Here is a 23,323-nt window from a genome sequence, read left to right as displayed (position 1 = left end):
TAGGCCCGTACCTAATTAGAGCCCACCCAAACAGCCCAAAAATTAAAAATATTTGTGTACAATCTGAAAAAAAAAATAATAATAAAACAATGTGCTAAAATGTAAACTAATTTTAAATTTAAAAATTAAGTTAGTAAATTTTTTTAAAAAAAAATAAGAAAATGACAAAACATACTAAATTAATTAATAAAAATTATAAAAATTTATTTACTACATATTTCTTAAAAAAATATATATAATAATAATTAAATTAAGTTATATAAATTTATTTAGTATTGCATTGTGAATAAATATATTAAATCATTAAATATATACAACAGTATTTAATATATCGTATTACTGAAAATTAATATATCGTAGTAATAAAATTATATACCACAAAGAAATTATAATAATACTAAATTAATACTCAAAAAATATATATCATATTAATAAAATTATATATATCACTATTAAAATATATATGTACACATACTAAAAAATTTATATATTATAAAATAAAAACTAAATATCATGATATACTATAGATAACAAAATATATATACCATACAACGAAATAAATATATATACCTACAATAAAAAATAAAACAAAATAATATAGTATTATTAAAAAAAAAATTATATATACCATATTAATAAAATTATATACAACTATAAGTAATTATATAATGCTTACAAACAATGAACTATAAGTTTTAATTATTCACGATTTTCAATAACTCGTTGATAGGGAAACCTTTAGATTCAAGTTTAAGTCCCCAAAAAGTAATTTAGCATGTCACTCACCAGTTTTACGAATAATGTGATTTAGGGGCCTGTAAATTGTCGAGCAGCTGTTCCACTCAGGTTGGCCGATATAACTAAAATTGGAAATGAGGTAAGATTAGTATAATGATATGCATGCATATGTGATTACATGTTTAGCGTGCATGTTTATGAATGCCTATTAGATAATATATTTTTTATAGCGGTATTAGTGTACATAGAGATGCACTGAATATCGACAGTATATGTTTGGCTAAGTACTAATTGATGCTATCACATCGGTACGACTAGAGTATTGAGTATAGTCTGATATTATGGTCGATAGTACTGTCGTATGAACGTTCTAGACTCAGTACCGTGTTGGACACGAGGATAGGGTTATGGTTGGGTGTATGGGCGCCTAATTATAATCCAGGTTATAGTTATGTTATTGATTATGCTTTTCTTACTAAGTCTATTGACTCACAGATATTGTTTGCACATGTAGGTAAGGGCAAGGCTAAGGTTGAGTAGCCGTGAGAGTGAGCGGATGAAGATTATACATGCCGGGGCAGTTAGGCCTGGAGCGTACGGTACAGTCTTTGGGACAGCTGGTTGTATTTTGTCTAGTCGCTAGTAGGGGTGTTCACAAAGTATCTGATCCAATCTAATCCGCACGATCCAATCCAATCCAATCCGCAAAATGCGGATATCTGCACTTGTGCGAATTGGATTGGATTGAAAAATCTAAAATATGCACTTGCGCTGATTGGATGTTGTTTGACCTCAAAAAGTAACCGATCCAATCCAATTCGTACTTAATTATGTATATATATATTTAAAAAATTATAATATGTAATATATATTAATTAAAAAAAAGACACAAACTTCTAATTTCTTAATCTTTTTTAGTAATATATTGAGTTGGTGCATTTTATTTATTTTGTAATAGAAAACACAAGAAAAATAATTCTTATTCACATAGACACATACACATAAAGTTTAAATATATATATACTAGCTTATTTATTTTAGTAATTAGATACATATATATTTTAGTGTAAATCTAAAGATAAGTATATATATTGATATATATATATGTATATTAGTTTAATTTGTATATAAATAGAGATGGAAATAGATTATTATTGGAGATTAAGAAACAATAGTCTTTTTTTAATTTTTTTTCTATGAAATATTAAATAATTTATTATTAAAAAAATAACCGATCCAATCCGCACTATTGCGGATTGGATTGGATTGGATTTAAACTCTTATGCGGATCGGATTGGATCCAAAATATGAAATCCGCACTTAGTGCGGGTTGGATGTTGTTTGACGAAAAAAGTGCGGATTGGATCGGATGAACACCCGTAGTCGCTAGGTGACAACTTTTGTATTATGCACTATGAAATATTTGTAAATATTTTGTAAATGAGATCCCAGTTATAAAGGTATGTTATTATTTTAGTATTTATAAGTAATTGAACAAAGTTTTAATTATTCACGATTTTCGATGGATAACTTAGCAATACCCTAAATATTGCAAAAAACTAGAAAAACTAGGGTTCCCAAATGTAATTTCCTAATAAGTCTAATGGTAAATAATTAGGGTTTATATTTATATTATGGGTTAATTAGATAATAAGTGGGATTACGATCCTACTAATTTATTTCAGCATAAAATTTAAATTTTGCTATAAGTGAGTAAATAAGCGTAATTTGTAAATTACGGAGATTTATATAGCATGTGTGAATGTAATATGAGCTATATGTGGAATAAAAATATTTTCAGATTTGGGGACCCTAAAGACTCAATAAGTAGATATATAAGCGTAATTTGTTAATTACGGAGATTTATTTGAAATATGTGGATATAATATGAGTTATTTGTGAAATAAAAATATTTTCAGGTTCGGCGACCCTAGAGACCCAATTAGAGGCCAAAAATGTCATAACGGTTTTAGTTAGAAATATTGATGGGACTATTAGAATAAATTGATTTTTAGAAATACTGAAGTATTTTGGGGTACTCGGAATCGACCAAATACCCTAAAAATATAGATTTCTTAGCGGCTAAGAAATAATAAAATAATTATTAATAATAAAGTTTTATTAATATTGTTATTAATATTATATTATTATTATTATTATATGAAAAACTTATCACGTAGGATAAGTTTATAAACTTTTATTATATATATTATATAAGTTACAGTAATATAAACGAAATGAACGTATGAAACTCTCGTTCTTCCTTCTACAACAAAATCTTCTCCTCTTATATCAATTTTTTTCGATTTTCAATCTGAAACCTAGTGATCTAAGCTCTGGTAGCAGCAGGATAGAAAATCTTTGAAAAGAGAAAGCTTAAGGTATTGTTTAATTTCATTTTAAGTTTAAAAACAATTGGTTTCGTATAGGGGTTTTGTGAATTAGAATAGTTGTGAAGGTTCTGACCTTATAGAATTGTTCTCGATTTATCAGGACACATAGTTTAACTGATATGATAATCTAAAACATAGTTTACTTGCACCTTGGATAAGTGCTATGTCCTTTCCAGGGCATTGGTTAAAGTAAAGCTTGGGTTGGATGCATGGAGTATGCATTGGAAGGGACCGATATTCAACTTGGATTAGATATGATAAATTTACCGTAATATCTATTAAATTCAATATCACCTAGTTGATCCTAGATCAAATGATCTTAATCCTAACATGGTTAGGTTCGATCTCAAGAGTATTATTCATGTTCTTTGATTTGTTAGTTAAGCCTACTTTTTGGTCAGGGTGATACGTACATTTTGGGAACATAGTAGTGCAATTGAGTGGGAGCGCTAATCATAGATATGGAATCTATAGCTTCTATTTGGACATAGAAGTGAAATGATGATTTCCTTCGAGCTTGGCTAAACAGAGATAAATGGTTGAGTACTCATTTCAGTGATTATGTTAGTTCACTGAAATATCATTTATAGGTGGCTAAGTGTTTTAAGGATAAAATACATTGAAGGGTGTAACGGTAAATTAATCCCTATACAATGTAGATCATCTATAGAGGATCATTGATTATTGGGATTACAACAATGGATAACTAATAGCGTATCTATATCGTGGAACATATAGAGCGTTCTATATAACTGAGAGTGCAATTCCAAGTTCTATGGTGGATGCAATGAGGAATTAATAAGTTAGTGAATTTACTTTGTAAATTCTAGATCTACTTATTAGAAGCTCAGATATATAGGTCCATGGTCCCCATACTAGTTGAGACAATACTACTTGTAAGACTCAGTTAATTAATTTTAATTAATCAATTATAATTCTAAAACTAGACTATGTCTAGTTTATGAATTTTCACTAAGCTAGGGCTTAATTGTGAAGAAAAGAGATTCTAGGGTTTATTTGTTAATTAAAAGACTTTGTTAACTCTAATTAATAAATATATTAAATGACAATATTATTTAATAATTAATTTTAGTTATTAAATAATTAGATTTAGCATTTAAGTAGTTAAATTGGAAAAATGGTATTTTTGAGAAAATAAGATGAAAAATGAGAAAAATGGCAAAATTGCAAAGTGGGGCCCACAATCCATGGCCGGCGACTTTATTTTTTTCATTATTTTAATGCTAATTGAATCTAAACTAACCCTAAGTGGTTTCCTATAAATAGGTAGTGATGGCTAAAGAAAAATATGATGCAACACTTTCCTTCAGTAAAATTTTGAGCAATCTTTCCTATACCAAAACCGAACCTCTCTCTCTCTCTCTTCCTCTCTTCAATTCAAACCCTAGAGTGATTAGAGTAAGTTCCCACACACATCAAGTGGTACTCAATCATAGTGTGTAAGGCTGTGAAGAATCCAATTTCAAGAGAAGGAGATTCGAACTCAGATCTTGGTGATACCCTGCTACAGAAAGGATACAAGGGTTAGAGATCTGAGTGGAAGGAGACATTATATTCCGCTACAACCACTGTAAGGTTTCTGAAACTTTATATGTGTTTATTTCATATCATTTTAGAAGTTCATGTTTAGGATGTTAATAACATACTTGTTAGTAAATCTAGATCCTGGTAAAATAATTCCAACATATAAGTGGTTGAATTAGAAATTATGGCATTTGTGAAAGAATAGGATAAATAGTTAAAAAAAATGGCAAAATTGTAAGTGGTGAGCCCACATCCTATGGCCGGCCACTAGTGCTTTATTTTACCATTTATTTATCAATTTTTTAATGACAAATAATGCAAACCTAAACCTAGAAGGATTCATATAAATAAATAGTGATGGACTCAAAACTGACAGCATTAGCATTCACTAGCCTTTAGTCAAATTTTGAGCCTTCTGTCTCTCTCCATTTTTGAATCCTTCTCTCTCTCTTTCTCTCTTCAATTTCGAACCCTTATAGTGATAGAGTACATGTCCACGCATAGCAAGTTGGTACTCAATCATAGTGTGTAAGATTGTAAAGAATCCAATCAATTGAAGGAGAATCGGGCTCAGATCTTGGTGATACTCTGCTACAAAAAGTATACAAGGGTTAGAAATCTGAGATTCATTTAATTCTGCTGCAACCAATGTAAGGTTTCTCGAACTTTATATGTGTTTAAATTCTATTGTTTTAGAAATTCATATTTAGGATGTTAAACAACATACATGATAGTAAATCTAGATCATGGTAAATAATTCCCAACAAAGAGCTCTCTGAAAAAATATGAATTTGGCCCTCTAAATAATAGAATGGATTCACTATTTATAGAAAAAATACAATAAATATTGTTACCCAAAATAATAGGAAAAGAAATAGGAAACTAAACATTAATTCTCTAGAATCTCTCGGCTGTACAAAATTGATCCCATAAATGTAGGTATTTAATCATGCTACAAATGTGGAGATATTTAAAAAAAATATCTTAGAGAATCTGTATTCGCCGAGTCCTTCTACGTGAAGGATTCTGCTTCGCTGGCTGGCGACGTTCTGCTCGGAACATCACGCACAGGTCTTGTCTGAATGTTGTCCAATAGAGACTTAGACTTAACAAGTTTTGAGCATAAACCCTTCTGGACGCAACATCAGGGAAATATGACCTGTCCAAGTCTTGAACTGATCTCCACGTGTCACCCCTACCACATGTCACGTCACACTGTACAAAAATTGGGATAACATAATCAAATACAGTCAACAAGATAATGCAAAATGAATTTGAATAATTTTGTACTAATATTAGAAATATTCTAATACACAGACCCATGCAAAAAAAAAAAAAAGAAACAAAAAAGATCTCATATATTTTAATTAAAATAAAATTGAACCTAATATTGAATTTCACCAATAATTATCATTACGTCATAAGTACTATTTAATACTATAACATTATATATAGTTAATTTTTTTTACATTTAAAAAAAATAATTTTTTTTCATGCAAACTGATAAATAAGGCTAGTTTACTAAATAAAATACAAAAATAATAAATTATTGGGTGATTCTACAATGCACTCCCTTAAAAGGGATGTACTGATGCACCCTTAATTTGTTTCAGCATCCAGAATAATTTTTTAGTCTAATTTTTTTTCATATTCATGTACGTTATATCTATTTAAGATATCTTACAAAATTTTGAGAAATTCGGAATAATTTACAATATAAAAAATAATGTTCAAACAGCCTATTTTACACGCGTATAAAATAAAATAGTCACGCGTGCAACACACTGTTTGAATGTAGTTTTTGGCATGTTAAACTTTTTCGAATTTCTTAAAATTTTGCAGGATGTCTTAAATAATTATAACGTACATGATCATGAGAAAAAATTTGACTAAAAAATTATTTCAGATGCTAAAACAGATAGGGGTGCATCAATATATTTATTTTAAGAGGGTGCATTGTAGAATTTTCCTAAATTATTTTCTTAAAATATATTTGCCAATTGTACGACATGACTATAAATTGTTTTTTGTGAGAACCCTTAACATTCAAAGTCGCTTTGGCCGAGTGGTTAAGTCGTGTGCCTGCTAAGTACATGGGGTTTCCCCGCGAGAGTTCGAATCTCTCAGGCGACGATTTAAATGTTTTTTTTTCTCTTTTGTTTTCCTAAAACTTGTACATTATGGGCTCGTTTGGAACGTCGTATTAGGTTGTATTGTATTGTATTGTATTATATTGAATTGTATTTTATGCAATATTTTTATGTAAAACTATATGTGGTATTAACTTTTATGGACACCTAAATATATAATATTTTAGTATAAATTAAAGTTTAACATAGTATTATATAAAAATATGATATATAATCCAATTCAATATAATACAATACAATACAATACGACCTAATACGACGTTCCAAACGAGCCCTATGTGATCTGTTTTATGCTGTTCGCCAATGATATTGACAATCTTTTGATAACTATAATAATTTACTATTTTTTTATAAGAAAGAACTGAAATATTCGCCAATTGTGCATCGTTCCATGACTTTAAAAACATAATAGGAATTTCTGTGGTGGTAAAATGAACAAGAAGTGACAGTCTTTAAAGTTTTACAATATCTTTTACTTTTTGTGTAATAATTTTATATATTTCTTCTAATGTTTAAAATAATTTATTTTACTTCTCTAAGGTAGATAGTACATATTTCAAAAAATTGAAAAATATTTATAAACCAATAAAGTATGTCCACGTGGCGATAATTATAAATTTGATTAACAAAAGTTCCTTCCATCGTTGTTTTGATTTCACTGGGGTTGTACAAGATCAAGATCAAGATGAGAAGGGTGAACAATAGACACTTGAACCATAGACACAGTTGTGGGCAATATTACTGTTTATGCTTCTTCTACTTCAACGCTGGACCAGCAAAACAGATAGTAGTTAAGGTGACTAAATTTATTTCGGTTAACACTCAAGGGAAGGAGATGATTTTGTACAACTGAGCAATAAAGATTCTAAGAATTACAAACACCTTCTACTTTTTTTATTTTCTTTCTTTCTTTCTTTTTTAATCTTTAATAAAAATGCTTCATGAAAAATCAGCCTTTGTAGCATACATCAACTTCACACTCACACTACATATCAATAACATGTTCAGAAACACAACACCAATGAGAAATTATTCAACACCTCTTATTATCTGGTGTTTGTTCTTGAAGTGATGAATGATTGTTGTTGGCCTTTATCTAGGTTAAGAGACGTGTGGTTCTCTGGTTTTCCTCTGTCCAGGATATTTTTAATATGTCCATCTGATCGTTTTTCTTTGTCTGTGTAGTTGGGGGCATGACTCTCTACCTTTTTTATCTTCTCTGGACTTTCAAATGATTGACCTTCGGTCACCTGGTTCTGAAACAACTCGGGTTTGTCTAAGTGTATACCTTTTTCAGGGTTTGGGTTGGCTTGGACATCAGATCCTTGACCTTTCTCTGGGTAGTTGTGGGGCAATTCTCTACCCTTCTCTGGATTTTGGACAGTCTGTGATGAAACTCGGCCTTTGTCCATATTTTGGAGTTCTGTAGCAATTTGGCTCCGCCGTTCCTTCAAAAAGTTTAGTCGGGTGGTCAACTTTGTTAGTGCAGAAGTCGTCGAATTCGCTCCCTGTTGTGCAAGTAAACAGGTGTTAAAAAACGGAAAAGAAAAAAAATAATATCTAGTTCTCCCTCGTGCAGCCTTTGGAGAAACATAAGAAGCTACTACACCAAGCATATTTTTTGCCAATGAATGTAGAAAGAAGATGTGTGTTATATACAAAGGACCAAGCCAACTAGATAGCATACAACAAACCTACCTCACCCTTTGTACCAATCCTCTTTGAATTAGGTAGCCCAAAACGTCTGGCTGCCACTGGCTCTGCAGGAGATGGATCCGCTAACACCCCAACAGATCGATAGTTTGTACTAGATATTTCTTGCTGGTGTTGGCATTTTTGTGCATGTTTATTTGTTAAGGATGCAGAATCATGCGTCCTCTCGTTCTCATTTTCTGTGGCACCTAACTGAGCATCCTATTCCACCATAACACTGACGTTACCTCAATGAAGATATATGAAACAATCTGTTATAGATAAATAGTTTTCTTTTAACAAATTTCACAAACAATAACTTTCATTAGTAAAATTTAAACCAAACTGGATCAGCTCCAACCCAGTTGAATGAAGGTATTTTCCAAGGTACATATTCTTCCCGCATCCACATTTTTATCATGCATACACTCGCCTAATTCTCCAACATCTTCTCTAATAACCATCTTCAGTTTTTTAACATTATGTCCATTAATGCGTCAAACATCTCTAGCTTGTGTCAAATAGTCAACTTTGACTTAATTACCAGTTTATTGTTTTCATCTTTGTGATGCATGATGATGATAAGTAATAGCTAAAAATAGCAACTATTTACTAGATACTCAATCATAACGCAATCACGTATGGCTACTGGCGCAAGGCCAGTTTAGTATCATCAAAACATCACAAATCCTCATACTGGATTTAAGCATTAAACGAATAAACTTTATTAGTTTAGCTATTAAACCATCATCTTAAATCTAAAGCTGCGGTGAAAACTTTCTATATAAAATAACCAGTTAAGCTTTGCTGACTCCAGAGTAAGGCTTTGATCAAAGCATAATAGTTCCTTGGCCACAATATATCATCTATCCTCAATCTACTAATCAATAGTCAATGTTGTAAAGAGAAAAATAATTATGGTAAAGCAAGTGTAAGCAATCAAAATAATGTTTAAAAGAAATATCTCAATGAAGAATTACCTTATTTCTTGACCTTTCAAAATTTGATGGGGCTACGACTTCAGTATCTTTTTGTCTCTCCTTCCTGTATATCCATTCTTAGTTAATGAAAATTTATTTGTGCCCATATATTTTCTGTTAAAAGCACCAATTAAAAAAATATTGAAAATTCAAATCCGAGCATGTTTTATACATTAGAAATCATAGAATGAGTGTTTAATGCAATAGAGTTGAATCCAAATTAGAAGGGAGAACATACAATTTGGTTTGAAAGTCTTGATTTTTTTCTGTCAAATTGCAAATGCTTGGGATAGATCCTTGGCGTAGTTCACGTTGTTGATTAAGATGCATTCCAAGATCATCAAGTTTCTGCGTCAAATTGACAATGTCTGCCTCTGTTGTAGCTATTTCTTCAAGCTCTGCTTTTGTCTTTAGCACATTTGCATGTTACATTTTTGGTACATGACCAGAAAATTCATGGTATATAATGACCACTAAAAAAATGACTAACCTTTTCATCAATAGCGGTTAGATAAGGCAATGGCCCATGAGACATTTTAAGTCCTGCTTCAAGAGCCAGCCTTAGATCTCTCTCCTTTTGTAACTGTTCTTGTAATCTTGCTACCTACAAGTACATTAAATTATCCCCACTGACAACAATAAGTTAATGCCAACGCAGTAAGCTGTCTACTGAAAATCAATATTAACACTTTTCAAAGACAAGATTAATATATTTATCATAAACTGGAAATCTGAGTGTGTGTGTGTGTGTATGTGAACTTTTATTTATTTAATTATTTTTGGCATTGTAATTTAGTTCATGGCAACTGTAGATTCACATGCAATCCGAAATTTCTATTCAAGCTTATTTCATTTAACAAGAGAACCATAAGACAACAAAATATTCTTAAAAAGTAGGAAAGGAATAGAAAAATATATTCGCCATTACATCTTGCTCAAGAGCTAGACGACGTTGAGTCAAATTGGTCTTCCTTCTTTCCAGATTTATTTTTAGAACTGCATTCTGATTAACCTATAATAAGAAGAGAACCTGATTATGAAAACTACCCAAACTTGATACAGAAGTTTGTAAGAAAGAAGATATATGCTTACCTCTTCTGTAATTCTTTGTTCTAACTCAGATTTAGTTTCCTCAAGTCTCTGGATCTCAACCCTTCATCATAATAATAATTTTAATATTAAAAAGACTGCTTGAATTGAAATCTAACTTTACAGATCACAAAAAATAGAATAAGTATCTGTATCAAGGATCAAGGATCAACTATCAATCTATCATGTGAACTAATATAAACCAATAAGATGGATTTATCTTTTTTAAGAAAGCAAAAAAACAAAAGGCTGAAGACATATGCAGATGCATCACTTACTCATCTTCAGTACCGTAATTAATGGATTCCATGGAAAGATTCTTTCTTCCCTGTATTGCCCAAAAAGAAAACAGGAACTGTCTTAGGATCAAACTAGCTTAATTTATGCAGAAGACGACTATTCTTGTTGTCATGCAATACTTATTACCATTCCAAATTATAGAACAGCAAAACAAAATGCCTAATGTGAAAAATGTTACTTATACTCACAGAGGTACGCCCCCAATAAGTTCTATTCCGTGCACCACACTCTGGTACACTGGGTATTGTTGTGGATGTCTGAGTCCATGAGGTAGCAATTGAAGTTTGAGTGAAACTCATCCTTGAAGGGATATCACTTATAACTTCGGCAGAATCATTAGCCAGCACCACTGAACTGTCACTATTTTCAGGAATATTATTAGTGTTGCATTGAACATCAGACTGAGATGAGAACGATTCATGAAAACTTGTCCCCACGTTTTGTTTAGATTGGTTGTCATCACCTACTTCAGGGGAGTCTGGACCGGAGTTATAGTCAGGACATTCCTGTATACTTACTGTTGTTAAAAAATATTGATAGATGTTTTACTGACAAATATAAATCATTAGAATAAAAGATAAGAACATGCATGCATATTTTTACAGGCTTATATATGGTACAAAAAGGGAGAGTGAAACAAAATAATTAAAAAATACAAAAAAAACCTGCATGCAGTAAATAAACTTTCTAGATGAAACTTTTATACAAACATGAAATGTGAAAAGTATACATCATTCTGCAAATGTTGTCACAAAGGTAACAATGGACCAAGTATATAGGAATAAGGGCAGAGACAGAGCATAAGTACATAGGATGCCAGTGGAAGGACCAAGTAGCATCTAAATGTACCCTACATTCCACATCTCCAGACATTTATTCTATGTAGTATGTGTGTGTGTGTGGGGAGGGAGAGAAAATTAAGAACAACCTTATTATTATGTATAACAATGTCTCCAGAATCACCACTCTCACTGCACATTTCACTTGAAGCATTTTCAGGATCATCATCAGTCTCTGCATCAGATTCCTGTGTTGCATCATCATCTTCATAAGACTCGTCATCGTCAGTCGCCTCCCCGGACTCGCTTCCACTCTCTTCTGATTCAGTATTCGGTTCAGGTGTCATAGAATCTTCCTGCAAAATAAATGGAGCCTGTGGAGCTCAAATTGTCTTTTCTGATTTTGATAAGTGATTCTTACTGTAAATTTAGTTTGCAACCACTTTTATTGCTTGCTACATATTGAGCTTGACATGTATTCAAATGAGATGACAGGATTTGCGGAAAAAAGAAAACATATTTTGTGTTCAGCATATAAAGAAAATTTTGAGTGAAAAACTAGCATAGAGGGATGATACACTAACAAATGAGCATGTAGATTAGTGGTAGAATAATAGAAAAGCATAACAAAACTCCAAAACACTTTATGAACAAGGTATATCTTATTGTTACCCCAAATATTTTATCATACTCGTCCAACAAAGTTATAACAATAGCTTGTGCATGATTGGCTGCAGCAGCTGCTTGCAAAAGTTGAACAGACCCATCCCCGCCCACATCAAAATCATTTTCTATCTCACAATCACCAGCTAGAAGGGGGCGTAGAAGCAAGGGTGCCATGCAAGCTGCCACGGCTGAGCAGCTCATTCGATTTACAGCCTTGTGAGAAGCCACATTCCGCATCATTATAAGTATTCTGAAACGGATGGGAAAATTTTACGAGAAATCAACTAATAGTCAATAAAAAACAAAACAATTTTCATTGAGGTGAGAAGACAAATAATACTGTCACGTACAAATGATAGAAACTAGTGAAGTCACAAATACCTTTGTAACAAGCGACGGTTCGGCTCTGGGAATGCATCAGATATTGCTGCACGCATGGCATTGACTCTAAGACTACGGTCAGTACCTGATTATTTTTCAATGGTCAGGAAGAAGGAAAAAAAATCAAATGCTGGAAAACTGCTTCATGATCCCTTTAGAAAATTCCAAATGATCAATGCAGCTAGAACTTCGTATACATGCTTAGAAATTCATTTAATGGAGACAACATACATCATTACAAAAAATAAAGTATTAACGGAAGCCCAAAGTAGGTATATTAAGGGTCACAGGACAGAAAAATAGCAATTGACAATTTTAGCCATAATATTTTCAACTATCTTGATATGAATTCTATCAATCAAATCATATATTCTAAGCATGTCAAAAGAAGAATATCTTACGTGTAATCATATTAACAAAATATAGACAACAATTGGTAGGAAGAAAATCATATCCTACTAAAGACTATTATGGGAAATATATTCATGTACCTTATACTCTTCCTGAAACAAAAATATTATATATATATATATAAATATATATATAATTTACCAATGGCTCTCTCTATATTTATTAATTAGAATATTAGCTTTATATTAGTTGTAAAAATTAAAGTAAATTGTATTTAATAGTTTTCTATTTGTACTTAGTAGTTTCTTATTTAGTCTCCTAGTTGCTTTTTATATAAATATATACTATTATATGGAATACAATATATAATTCAATCACCATATTTTACATGGTATGAGAGCTGATTGTGAGATTAGGAATTCGAAATTTTAAATTAAGGTTTATCACAAATTTGGGTTTTTCAATTAGGGTTCTTTTTCGGATTCATTTAGAGGGATCTTTTGCTCTCACCACCCACTCAGAAGGATTGTCCAGCCGCTGATCTGCCAAACCCCAAAGTCCGGTCACTGGATTCCTCGCGCGTGTCGCTCACACGTTGCTCGTTTCTTCTACCACCTACCCCACGTGCATGTGCATGTGACGGAAGTTTCAACGGCGATTCATCTATGGTTCGTTTTTTGGCTCCCCTTAACCTTAAGCCTACTTACATCTGTCTCAGGTTGTAGTTTGATATTTCTCCCTACTTAGTATTTAGGTGTTCTTTACTTATTTTTCGTTATTTGATTCTGCCTTGTCTATTTCAATATTTGTTTATGAGATTATGGCAGAGACGAAATCAGATCCAAAACCACTAGTTATTTCTATGTGGTTCTCGTGATGTCTAAAATCACGGACCATAAATTGATTGGTTCGAATTATTTAGAATAGAATAAGACAATTCGACTTTATCTAAGGAGTATTGACAAAGATGATCTTCCCAAAGAAAAAGACAATTCAAGAAAAGTGTCGCTACGTGGGGATGCTCGCTTTTTTCTTCAAATTCAAAATTATATCGATAATGAGGTAATTAGTTTGATTAATCATTGTGAATTGGTTTAAAGAACTAATGGATTACTTGGATTTTTTGTATTTTGGCAAAGACAACATATCTCGCATATATGATGTTGACAAAGCCTTTTATCGTGTGGAGAAACAAAATCAGTTTCATATGAGTTATTTTATGGCATTTAAAAAAATATATGAAGAGCTTAATGTGTTATTGTCATTTAGCCTTGATGTGAAGGTTCAACAGCGTGAACGAGAGCAGATGACTATTATGAGTTTTCTTACATGAGTTTTCTTACAAGACACTCATTTGAATTTAACTCTACAAAGTCACAAGTTCTCTCTAGTTTTAATGTCTCCCTTTACAAGATATTTTTATTCGTATTTTTCGCACAAAAACTACCTCTTCAACTCCTCTTAATAGCGCCTTGGTGAGTCGTAACAATTCTACACCAGGAAAAAACTCTATTCCAAGTAGATACAATGGAAGTATCTCACAAGGACCGATAAATCGAACACTAGAATCTGAAAGCACCATGTGTAACTATTGTAAGAAACCAAGTCACGCTAAGTTTGAGTGTAAGAAGTTAGAGTTCAAAAATCAACAAAAACATTCCGCTAATATTGCAAGCACTAGTGATGCATCTAACAAATCTATCCTTATTTCTGCGGATGAATTTGCCAAGTTCTCGAGGTATCAGGAATCACTTAAGTCTCCATCTCCTTTTGTCATTGCAGTAACTGATTCAATAGCTTTCTTTCCAAATTCTCAAAATGGGTCATTGATTCTGATGCCACAGATCAAATGACAGGTAATTCTAATCTTTTTTTCACTTTTCAGTCTCGTAGTCCTACTTCTACTGTTACTATAGCTGATGGACCATCATTTACTGGCATTATTTTGTTAGTAGTGTATGTTGATGACATCGTTATTACTGGAAATAATACTAAAGGCATCTCATCCCTTAAGTCTTTTATTCATACCCAGTTTCACACAAAGGATTTAGGGGTGTTGAAGTTACTCAGAGTAAACAAGGTATTTTTATATCTCAAAGAAAGTATGTACTTGATTTGTTAACTGAGAAAGAAAAATTGAAAGCAAAACTTTGTAATGCTATAATTAATCCAACTATGCATCTTACAAGTGATGGGGAACCATTTGAAGATCCTGAGAAACATCACAAATTGGTTAGAAAGTTGAATTATCTAACTATGACTCATCTAGAAATTGCATTCTCGGTTAGTTTCGCTAGTCAGTCTATGTTTTCTCCAACAATAAATCATTGGCAGCATTAGAGCAAACTTTATGTTACTTGAAAGGAGCACCAGCACGATGTATAGTTTACAAGGATCATGAACATACCCAGATTGAGTGTTTCTCTAATGCAGATTGGGCAAGCTCCATGGTAGATAGACGATCTACTTCAGGATATTGTGTATTTGTTGGGGCAATCTGATCTCTTGGAAGAGTAAGAAATAAAATGTTTTGTCTGAATCCAGTGCTGAATCAAAATATAGAGGTATGGCACAGTCTGTGTATGAGGTAATATGAATTTATCAACTTTTGACTCTCCGGCAAAATTATGGTGTGATAATCAAGCTGCTCTTCATATTGCCTTAAATCCCGTGTTCTACAGGCGAACTAAGCATATTGAAATTGATTGTCATTTTGTTCGTGAAAAAATTCAACAAGGCCTGATCTTCACAGGATATGTGAAGACCGAAAAACAATTAGGAGATATTTTTACAAAGGCTTTGAATAAGGTGCAGGTTGATTATCTTTGTAACAAGTTGGGCATGATTAACATCTATGCTCCAGCTTGAGGGTGAGTTTTAGAATATTAGTTGTAAAAATTCGGGTAAATTGTATTTAGTAGTTTCCTATTTGTACTTAGTAATTTCCTATTTAGTCTCCTAGCTTTATATGTAAATATATACTATTCTATGAAATATAATATATAATTTAATCATCATATTTTACAATATGTAAAAAGTATTGGAAACATTCTCAAAGTAACTTGTACCAGAAAGGTATAATGTTGATGAAAGAGTAACAATTTATACGCATTTCGTACTTCTTCAAGCAAGTTCTCTTCTCATGTAATAGAAATGTTATGATATAATTTTTTGGCTACACCAACATAATGAGCCATTTTTAAAAGAAAATGAAGTATCCTTAAAAAGATGAAGCTTCATAAAAAAAAAAACTTACGACATGCTAGAAGGAGAGCATTGCAGCAAGATGCTGGGACTGGAGAAGACGGCAACTCTCGGAGGACATGCTGAACACATCATCATCAGCACATTCAAAATTAACATGTAATGAGTATATTTTATAACCTTCAAAAAATAATAAAAAATTATTTGGAAGGAAAATGAATACCTTAATACAATCTGCAACAATGTGTGCATCCTCTATTGGAGAAAACTCATTTTTTCCTAAAGTCCAAAGGAAAATAATGCTTTAAGTAGGGTAGAAAGGAAAATTAGGCATTGAGAAATTAAAAGAAAGCATTTGAAACAATAATCATATATTACAATAGAGAGTAACTTGCCCAAAGTTAACAATGAGATCACATAACGTAAAAAATTCTAGGAGCAAACAGTAAAATACAATATAATTAACTCCTGTTTCTTCATGCCTTGATTCACATGACAGAATTCTCAATTATATCTCATATGCATCATGGACCCATCACAAATACTAAAGATGTAAAAATCTATGCTAACATGGCATAATCATATTGATATTGGGCTCAAAACATGAATTGGAAAAATAGACTCTACAGTTTATACATTTGATTTTGAAGGATTCATTTTAAATCATAGTGAATGAACATAAGCAAATATATAGTAATAAAATGACCTTGCTCATACTCCCGTACTCGATGTTCAACATCATCAACATCTGCAGCTTGCCGCAAGATCCCTTCTACTTTAACTCCTGGTAATGTTAAATTAAATTTTCAGTATATACATAAAAGTAAAAAGTAAATTAATAACCTAATTATCTGCATCAAAACATATAAATAATAAGGCCTTAAATATAACACTCCCGACTGTAATATAACAAAAAGAAGTTAAACATTATACATTGTATAACAGAAGTATTCATTAGAAAGTTTTGACTTGACAAGTATGAAAAGAGAGGAGAGAGATAGATAAACCCACCATGCTCTTCTATAAACTGAAGAGCTTTCTCCAAAAAAGATGGTGTTCCATCAACATCTTCTAAAGCAAGCAAAATTGGCCTCCCAATGACTGAAGATTTCACTGATTGTCGATCAGTTGCTGAAAAGGTAAATATGATCAAAATAAAACATCTACGTAAATGTTGGAGCAAAATAAGGTATTTATTGAAGTCATAAAATACAATCACTGAGTACTCCTGCCCATGACGCATCTTTGTGAACTACAGATATGTGAGCCTAGAGAAAACTTTAATTTATCACACTTAACAGAGCAAACAGACCACAATATACAGAGACAACATTTTCTATGTTCTAAACTACAGAAGAAATAATTAGCTGCCCTATTAAACTTAAATTATGAAAACACCAGTCCTTCAAAGCTGTCATCTCTATCCAAACATGTCTTCTACAGTAACTCTCATTAAGGTAATTTTACAAAGAAACTTAAAGCTGGTGTCGTGTGTCAACAAACTAACAACAAATACGATTTGGAGGAGACAATAAAAATTGATTCCATGATGCTTGTAAACATTTCTTTAATTATTTTTTGTGTGTTCTAAAAATGACTTTTCCAAAGCTACTTTCAAAGTTGAGAAATGAGAAACATTTTTTATAATTAGATAAAGAGCATTTTACAAAAGAAGAGCATACACTGGTCCAAGGAACCATCAACTGAATCAATCTGATCGTTCCTCAAGATACCATTTTGCCCCGTTGCATGAGCAGCAGAAGCTGGGGCTTGAGCCAAAGCACTCTCCAGTGCCGTCTTCCACTCATTGAGATCCTCTAAAGTTTCAGCCTGAAGCACCAAGAGAAACAAGCAATCAGCAGCAGAATCATGCTGAAAACACTAGCTTTATGTTTTTCACATTAGGACCAGAGTTAAAACTAATCCATTTCTTTGAAGAAATAATAAAACTTAACTAAAACACTAATGGTTATAAGAAACATGGGGGAAAATGTCCTTAAAAGGGACATATCAGCAACATAGTGGAGACCTATAGATGGAGGAGAGGAGTACCTTAAGTGTGAAAGCACGTCCCTCACGACCATCAGGAAAGAGCACAGTCAAGAGTTTTTTGTCTGCTTTAACAACAACACTAGAGAAATGAAGAATTAACAAAGAAATGTTAGTAAATTGCACCATAAATTTAAAAGGGACAAAAAGTAAAAAGGGAAGTAGGAGGAGAAATATTTTCAATTTAAAATTACAAGCCAACCTGCCTGAATTGTTGAGGTCAATACCACCAAGGGTCAAATTCACTTCACTTCCCTTTTGAGGAACAGCACTCTGCTATGCAGATAAACAAATAAAAAAAGATCTAGAATATTAACGATGGAATAAATAGGGAGACAAAAAAGGAGAAAATGTGGGAGGGGGAGAATAAACATAATAGGTAATACACATGCTGCAATCTGCTTATACCCAATGAACAAAAGCACTGTCATACTAAACCATATCCATTCGCTCTATTTACTTTTTCATCAAATTATATGTAACTTCCAAGCATTCATCTAATCCTACCAAAAAGGGTAATCAAACTCATTGCAAGAAAGCTACATACAGAAAACACAGTGCAACCAAATCACTACTTTCTTGGGTTTATTTCCTGTGGTAAATAGTGGGGACTTCTATTCATAGTTACCGAAAGGTAACGAAAATAAGAAAGCCCTATTTTCAAGTCAATGTGGACAGCATTCAAGGGTACTCAACACCAACAACCCCTTGCTACAGTTAACAACAACCTTAGTTTACTTGCAATGAATTAACAAAATTGCAATAGTCTTTCAAATCTATAAATAAAAACATGCAGCAAATGAAAATTCATGCATTCAATCTTTACCATCAAACACTCCTTACCGGGTCACTTCTGAAAAAGACCAACGAAGTACGAGTTAAGATAAACCACCTCTTCTTCCAGGATGTCCATCCAATTCCTACACCGACAAGAACAGAATAAGAAATTTACATTCCTTTCTTATTAACTGTCAAGAGGATAGTATGACATGTAAAACTAAGCAACTCCACAAAGCATTTATTGAAAAAATGAAAAAAAAAAAAAAAACTAGCCATTTTTATATGGGAGAAATAAATGTTAGACCTTTCGATGATATGAACAGTGGCCCACTCTTGAAAACCTGAAAAATTAAAAATATATTGATTTAGATTAAAGAGTTTCTCAATTTTCAAAGAACGATGGTGTTAGGAACAAATGACTTAATGAGCGAACTGCTAAAGAATCCATGAAGTAGAAGCATAAATTCCATCATAATCAATGTTTTCACAAAATTTTTGATGCACTGAAGATGTGACGAGTACAACATAAATGAGACTGAACAAAATACTCTATGTGAAAAGAAACAACAATAGACATGGGTACTTTGGGTAACGATTATAACACTCAATATATGATAATGCTGATGCCAGACAAGAACTTAGTACAAACCAATGGATATAATTTAAATTCAGCTCCAAAATCTAGTGGGGGAAAACATGATCTTTACCGTATTGCAAACACGAGTACGCAATTGCTCAGCTGGACTGGGCAGAGGAGGAGGAGCTGGAGCAGTAGCAGTAGCACCACCACCACCACCACCACCAAGAGAAACACAATAATCTCCCTAAACAAAGATACCCCAGGTGATCAGAACTTTCTAAACAATTTACGAAAACAAACTTTATCAAATGCTGATTTTTTTAAAAAAATTATAATAGCTAGCCCGCTATGCAAGCTAGAACTTAGACATGTGAAATGTCCATATGCATATCTATCGACACATGTATATGTATGATGTGCATGTCCACATGTCTCTTCATAATATATGTATGTACGCATAAATATTGGAAAAAGTAAAAAATAGAATCTAAAAATAAGAATAAGGATTGGTATAAAGCATAAAGCTACCTGAGGAGCTTCCTGGATCCGGGTAGTCATCCTCTAATCCCCAAATCACAAATACATTAGAAACTCCAGAAAGCCTGACCAACTCCACCCTGCATCCACATTTTGATCAAATTAAAATGCAGCTCAAATATCACAATACCAAGAACAAGAACAATATGACAACACAACAACAGGAAAGTTCCACTGAATGATCATCAAAACAGACCATACCCCACCAAAAACAAATGTTCATTAGAAACATACCCTTCATTGAGAACGCTGAGAAGAAAAAAAAAAGGAAATGGGTTTTTTAGCTGTTTCCTAATTTTCTTTTTTTTTGGGGGGGGTTGGGGGAGATTGTGTAATAGCTTTGGAGTTCATTGGTGAGGTTAAGCAAGAAATGGCATTGTGTTGTTCCTCGACGGAAAGAAAGCAAAGCCGAATGGTCAAGCAAAGCCATAGAGACCGGGCCCTCCTAATATGCGGCAGTTATACACGTCATTCCCTTTCTAAGTTGGAGGAAAAGCGTGCACACAGTGACACAGACACGAGTCACACGACACTCTCATTCCATACTTTTAGACTTTTTCTTTTTTCTTTTTTTTTTCTTAAAAATTATATTTTTTTAATATATATAATAAAATTTCTAATAAAGTTTATTAAAATACGGTCTAATTTGTTATAACAAAATCAAATCCCTGTCAATTATAAATAAGCTATAAACTGTAAGTCATCTATTAAAAGAAAATAATTATATATTAATAAAATATATAATATATAATTTTATTTTATTTAAAATTGATAATTTTATTTTAAATTGTAATACATATATAAATATTATATTTACTTAAAAATTATTTTATTATGATATATTAGTAATGATTATTTATTGTTATTGTTATTAAATTAATATTTAATTGTAATTCTATTTAGTTATAATCTTTTAATTAAAATATAATTTATTTGATCTAACTATATTTATATATTAATTAAATAATTAATTTTATTTAATCAAATTTATTTTTCAAGTTTAGAGGGCCAAGCCCAGAGTCAATATTGCGGGTAGGAGTGTCATTCAATTGGTTGTATTATTTATTGTATTTTAAATAATTACATTAAATTCATTAGCATGCACACGACTTACTTAAAAAGTGGTTGATTCTTTCTCATTAATTATATATTAACCAATTATGCTTTCATAATTAATAATTAACAACCACAACAATAATAACAAGTAAAACAAGACTAAGATCACATATATGGAAATTCAAAATTTTCTTGAAATCAATTGAGAAGCAAATACTTCATTAAAAAAAATAATAAAATAAAATTGAGAAGCAAATACTTCAAAAAAAAAACCAGGCCCCTAAAACTATCCTATCCATCCCGAGAATAAACGAATATGATGCTACAAATATTAAAACCATATTTCATATATCAAATATAGATAAAATACACAAACACATGAAGGCATGAGGTTACATCGATGGTTCATGACTAAAGCGTTGGCTAAAAGTTTTGAAGTGGAATGTTGATTAGCACAAAATTAATAATGCCATAACCTCAACAAAAGAACACTTTAATATTAGAAGACAGGAATAATGACGTTTAGATAGGGCTAACTGCTGAGAAATGTATACGTACCAAATATTGGAGAGATCTATCTCTTAAGCCTTTTAACAAGCCCATCATCTTATTGTTGTCATAATATGGAAGGAAAAATATAATGATTTATAAGAAATGTAGCTGAGAATAAAAAATAATCTCTCTCTAGTGATGATTCATTTTATAATAAAATTTTTACTCTTGTACTGTTGTTGATGAATTCATAATCTTCTCAATTCCAATGTACTCAATTTCGTGTGCATTTCATTTCATTTCACTTTCTTTTTCTTTTTTCTTTTTTTTTTCCTGGAAAAGTTGAGAGATAGAAAGTGGGAAAAGAAAAAAGAAAGAAACTTAAGAAGAGAGAAAGAGAGAGATTGGAGAAAAATGAGTGAAAAGAAACGAAATAATGGTGTTTAATTAAAGATGTGTAATCGTTTATTTCGTCAATCTAATGGCCATGCTTAGTTTTTTTTTTTTTTCTTAGGAATGAAGGAAAACCATGAATTCCTATCTATAAAAGGCAGTGTCAAAACAAAAAGGTATATAGGCAAATATGTACTAATTAATAATAATAATACTCTAAATATAGAACAGCTTTAACGAGTCATTTTATGAGGTTATTATTATAATAATAATTATGTTAATGTTTATAAAAAAAAAATGGTGTTAATTTTGTTTGTAGATGGTTATAATTGATATACCCTTAATATTCTTTGTACCACATATTTTTAAGGGCTTTTTTCATAAATGTACAACAAAAATAAAATAATTACAAAAAAATGTGCAAAAAAAAATTATTTAAAAAATTTATACATTTTAAAAACTTATTACATAAAACCATACATTTTAATCATTAAATAATATAAATCATTAATGATAAAACATATTACCATAAATAGATTAATATAATTAATGTTTGTAATATTATTTTATAATATCTTATCCTTATGTTTATTATATTAATATTTTAAAAAATTATTAATAATAAAATATGTTTATTAAATTCAAAATAAATAATTCCGTAAAATTAGTTAAATAAATAATAAATAGTTTTATAAAAATAAACAAATTAAATATTTATTTTATTAAAGAATAAATGTTTATTATCTGTTTTAGTATGAATTATTATAATTTAATAAGTTTTTTTTTTCAATAAAATACAATATAAAAATTATAAACATTAATGTATATAAATATAAATCAATATTTAAAATTACTAAAAATAAACATGACACACATAGAGTGATATAATAAAAATATGTGAATATTATTATTTTGTTTATTAAATTAGTATACTTTATAAATAAAAAATAAAATAAACATATATATATATACAAAGTATTTTATATTATTAGGATGTTTATTATAATTGTAAATATAAAAATAGACATAGCCAATTTATACTATACTAAAATAAATATATTTTCTTTCTATTGTTTCTATATATTCATTAATTTCTAATGAGTTAGTTAATGAATTTTCTATTGAAATACAATTCTTACATAAAAAAAATAAATAAACAAACATAATT

At 31.1% G+C, this 23,323-nt stretch overlaps 1 protein-coding gene and 1 non-coding gene across 2 annotated transcripts; one reads left to right on the top strand and one right to left on the bottom strand.

Annotated features, from left to right (window-relative positions):
- The first annotated feature begins 6,727 nt into the window (after positions 1-6,727).
- Positions 6,728-6,809, top strand: TRNAS-GCU (transfer RNA serine (anticodon GCU)). Its single transcript has one exon. It is a non-coding gene; the product is annotated as a tRNA-Ser (tRNA).
- Positions 6,810-7,611: 802 nt separating this feature from the next.
- LOC115717968 (rho GTPase-activating protein REN1) lies at positions 7,612-22,340 on the bottom strand. Its single transcript, XM_030646940.2, has 24 exons — positions 21,829-22,340; positions 20,206-20,294; positions 19,805-19,921; positions 19,402-19,438; positions 19,161-19,237; positions 18,520-18,590; positions 18,321-18,399; positions 17,951-18,098; positions 17,280-17,399; positions 16,975-17,052; positions 16,492-16,547; positions 16,321-16,390; positions 12,714-12,798; positions 12,339-12,582; positions 11,816-12,022; positions 11,076-11,393; positions 10,866-10,915; positions 10,591-10,651; positions 10,427-10,510; positions 9,989-10,102; positions 9,737-9,906; positions 9,499-9,562; positions 8,525-8,740; positions 7,612-8,334 (listed from the first exon to the last, which is right to left on the bottom strand). Exons 2-24 carry the CDS (start codon positions 20,233-20,235, stop codon positions 7,873-7,875), a joined length of 2,958 nt encoding a protein of 985 aa, XP_030502800.2. The 5' UTR covers positions 20,236-20,294; positions 21,829-22,340; the 3' UTR covers positions 7,612-7,872.
- Between the last annotated feature and the right edge of the window lie 983 nt (positions 22,341-23,323).

Source organism: Cannabis sativa, chromosome X (assembly GCF_029168945.1).
Source record: "Cannabis sativa cultivar Pink pepper isolate KNU-18-1 chromosome X, ASM2916894v1, whole genome shotgun sequence".
Classification (NCBI taxonomy): domain Eukaryota; kingdom Viridiplantae; phylum Streptophyta; class Magnoliopsida; order Rosales; family Cannabaceae; genus Cannabis; species Cannabis sativa.
The sequence above is the reverse complement of the archived record's forward strand: the minus strand, read 5'-3'. Positions and strand labels throughout refer to the sequence as shown.

Bases quoted from the DNA above. Each gene is read 5' to 3' on its own strand.
- LOC115717968 (XM_030646940.2), bottom strand. From the start codon at position 20,235: ATGACTACCCGGATCCAGGAAGCTCCTCAG. The intron at 11,394-11,815 runs GTTGTTCTTAAT...GTAAGTATACAG, and splicing joins TTGTTATACATAATAATAAG to GAATGTCCTGACTATAACTC. The intron at 10,916-11,075 runs GTGAGTATAAGT...TGGGCAATACAG, and splicing joins CTTATTGGGGGCGTACCTCT to GGAAGAAAGAATCTTTCCAT.